Raw genomic sequence first — 2327 nt, 5'->3', positions numbered from 1 at the left:
TTTTTGGTTCTTCCCTGTGTGCGATTTTAAGTTATTTTGGAAGAAATGCGTTTTCAATTTGAAATTAAATTTGTTTGAATGATTGTAAGAAATGTACGTTTACATACCTTTAGCTGTAGCTGAGTTTGCAGAGGTGCTCGCTGTTATTTCTTAGATTCCAGACGGCCCAAGATGTTAATATGTTAACACAAAGTTTTGTTTTGTATTACCAAGCTATGAAAAAGCATCTGCGAAGCACAGAATAGAAGCGTATTTGAACGAAAAAGCCGCTGAAGACATATCTATGTAAAGTAAACAAGCCACCCGCTGCATCCCTTTTTCTATAGTTCCGAACCATTTCTAAATTCGTCACTTTAGATATAGATTTCTACTGAAAAAAACTTAAAAAAAATAGTTTTTTAAAAGAACAACTTTTCGCCGATTTTGGACTGGTGGGGATTTAGTTCGTATCGGACTAGTTCCGTTTTGGCTATAAAGACCTAGTACGGAACTAGAAATTTGATTCACTAGTCCGCGGTTTCCCTACAGGGTATTTTACATCGGGGGGCCATTATATTATATCAAATCTCCCACTTACTTATAGGTAATTTTGACCACATTGAGAAAGATTTCATGAAAATGCTTAATTTAGGGTTTCAAGGCACGTCTTTCCGTTGTTCGACTTTAAAAATTCTTCACAGGGCACATTTTTATGACCAAAGGAACATTTCTACGAGTCTTGCTTTGTAGCTTAACAAAAAAATGTCTCCATACCACTAAGGCGCAGGCTAATGTGCAGTCATGGGCATAGAACGAGCACAATGGGCTAGCTTTTCTCAATATTCATCGCAATGTTAGTTAATGTTGAATCAGTATTAAAAAGTAGTTATCTATAAAATATGCTGAATACTCTAAATAAAACAATGATATTCTTAGTTGTTACGAATGGCTTTACATGAACCCCCCACAAAGAGAAATCCTGCGGCCGGCCCTGGTTTTTAAGCAAGGTCGTCACAGTTTTTTGAGAACTTTAGATTTATGGAACAAAAATAAAAATCTGGGGATAGCATTTAAAAACTATTCGAATGTGCAAGTCAAAACGGTTTTGAAGGACAAACATTTTTAATAGCCATTTGCAGACCTGAGCGAGACCTTTTCGGCGACATAAAAACTTTTAAAATCGGATATCAAATAAGAACGTTATAGCAAAAAACGCGATTTAGCTATCTATATAATGGTTATACAACGCAGAAACAACAGAGAGCTAATTGCTATAATTTGAAATTTAATTTATTCACATTGATATTTTCTTAATGATAAAAAATAAATACAGCAATTATGATAAAATAAATATATATATGTAGCCAGGAACTATACAGTTTTTTTATGTGAAGCAGTGATGAAATGGGCCAGAAAACAATTATTCTTAACCCCGGGCAGTTGCGGCAACATTGGCGGCCTGCTGCGCCACGCCAAGTCCTTGGATGGTGGCATCTCTTGTGTGTTGACCAACACGCTCCTGTTCGGAAAGGAAATTTTACAATAGTAAGTACATATGTACATAATAGGCTATGAATGCTTCTGTGTTTCTACTTACGATTTTCTTGCCGATCTTTTTTAGCCAACCCGCTTCTGTTTGCCCTGCGAAAATAGCGATCAAAACGGCAAAGAAGATGAAGACTTTATTGAAGTTCATTTTGATTGTTGTTTTTTGTTTCTTGTCTACTGCAATGTAATACTTTACAACTTAGCTCGATAGCTGTTTAGCGGCGACTATTGTCTTTACTGGGGACGTTCCAAACGCTTTTGATGATGAGAGATTGACGACTGGGGCTTTTATAGCGAGAACTACTTCGATTGGTGACGGCCTCTGCATTTCCTTCATTATACGGGGGATCACTGGCATCCATCATCATCAATGTATGTACATACATACATATGTGTTCGTATGCATCACTTTGCTGATAAGGTGACAGTATTAAATAATTTCATTTGCTTTACTTAACTCGGGGATTTTAAACTTCTTAAGAGTGCAATATCTTGTGTTGTGTTGTCTTTTAGAAACTACTACAGGCATACATAATAAACACACCGACATGGATATATACAAATGTACAGTAGGGTGCCCCGCTACCCCCTAATTTTATTCGTTTTTATGAGAAATATTGGGCCGAATGAATAAAAACAAAGCAATTGCTTTTTCTTAAAATTGCATACCTTCTACTTCAATTTTATTTGAATAAATCGAGTAAAGTGTAAGAAATTTTAAGAAAAAGTAATTGCTTATTTTTTATTCATACGGCCCATTATTACCTATTTTAATAGATTTTTTAAAGGTCTGTTATAGG

The 2327-nt window shown here is 35.5% G+C and overlaps 1 protein-coding gene across 1 annotated transcript; it reads right to left on the bottom strand.

The window, feature by feature from the left end:
• Positions 1-1247: 1247 nt before the first annotated feature.
• On the bottom strand, positions 1248-1810 carry LOC108382641 (sarcotoxin-1C-like). The gene is made up of 2 exons (XM_017639017.1): positions 1577-1810; positions 1248-1498 (listed from the first exon to the last, which is right to left on the bottom strand). Exons 1-2 carry the CDS (start codon positions 1673-1675, stop codon positions 1406-1408), a joined length of 192 nt encoding a protein of 63 aa, XP_017494506.1. The 5' UTR covers positions 1676-1810; the 3' UTR covers positions 1248-1405.
• Positions 1811-2327: the final 517 nt, after the last annotated feature.

Source organism: Rhagoletis zephyria, unplaced genomic scaffold (assembly GCF_001687245.7).
Source record: "Rhagoletis zephyria isolate East Lansing unplaced genomic scaffold, Rhagoletis_zephyria_1.1 Rzeph_scaffold_27951, whole genome shotgun sequence".
NCBI classification, from domain to species: Eukaryota; Metazoa; Arthropoda; class Insecta; order Diptera; family Tephritidae; genus Rhagoletis; species Rhagoletis zephyria.
The sequence above is the reverse complement of the archived record's forward strand: the minus strand, read 5'-3'. Positions and strand labels throughout refer to the sequence as shown.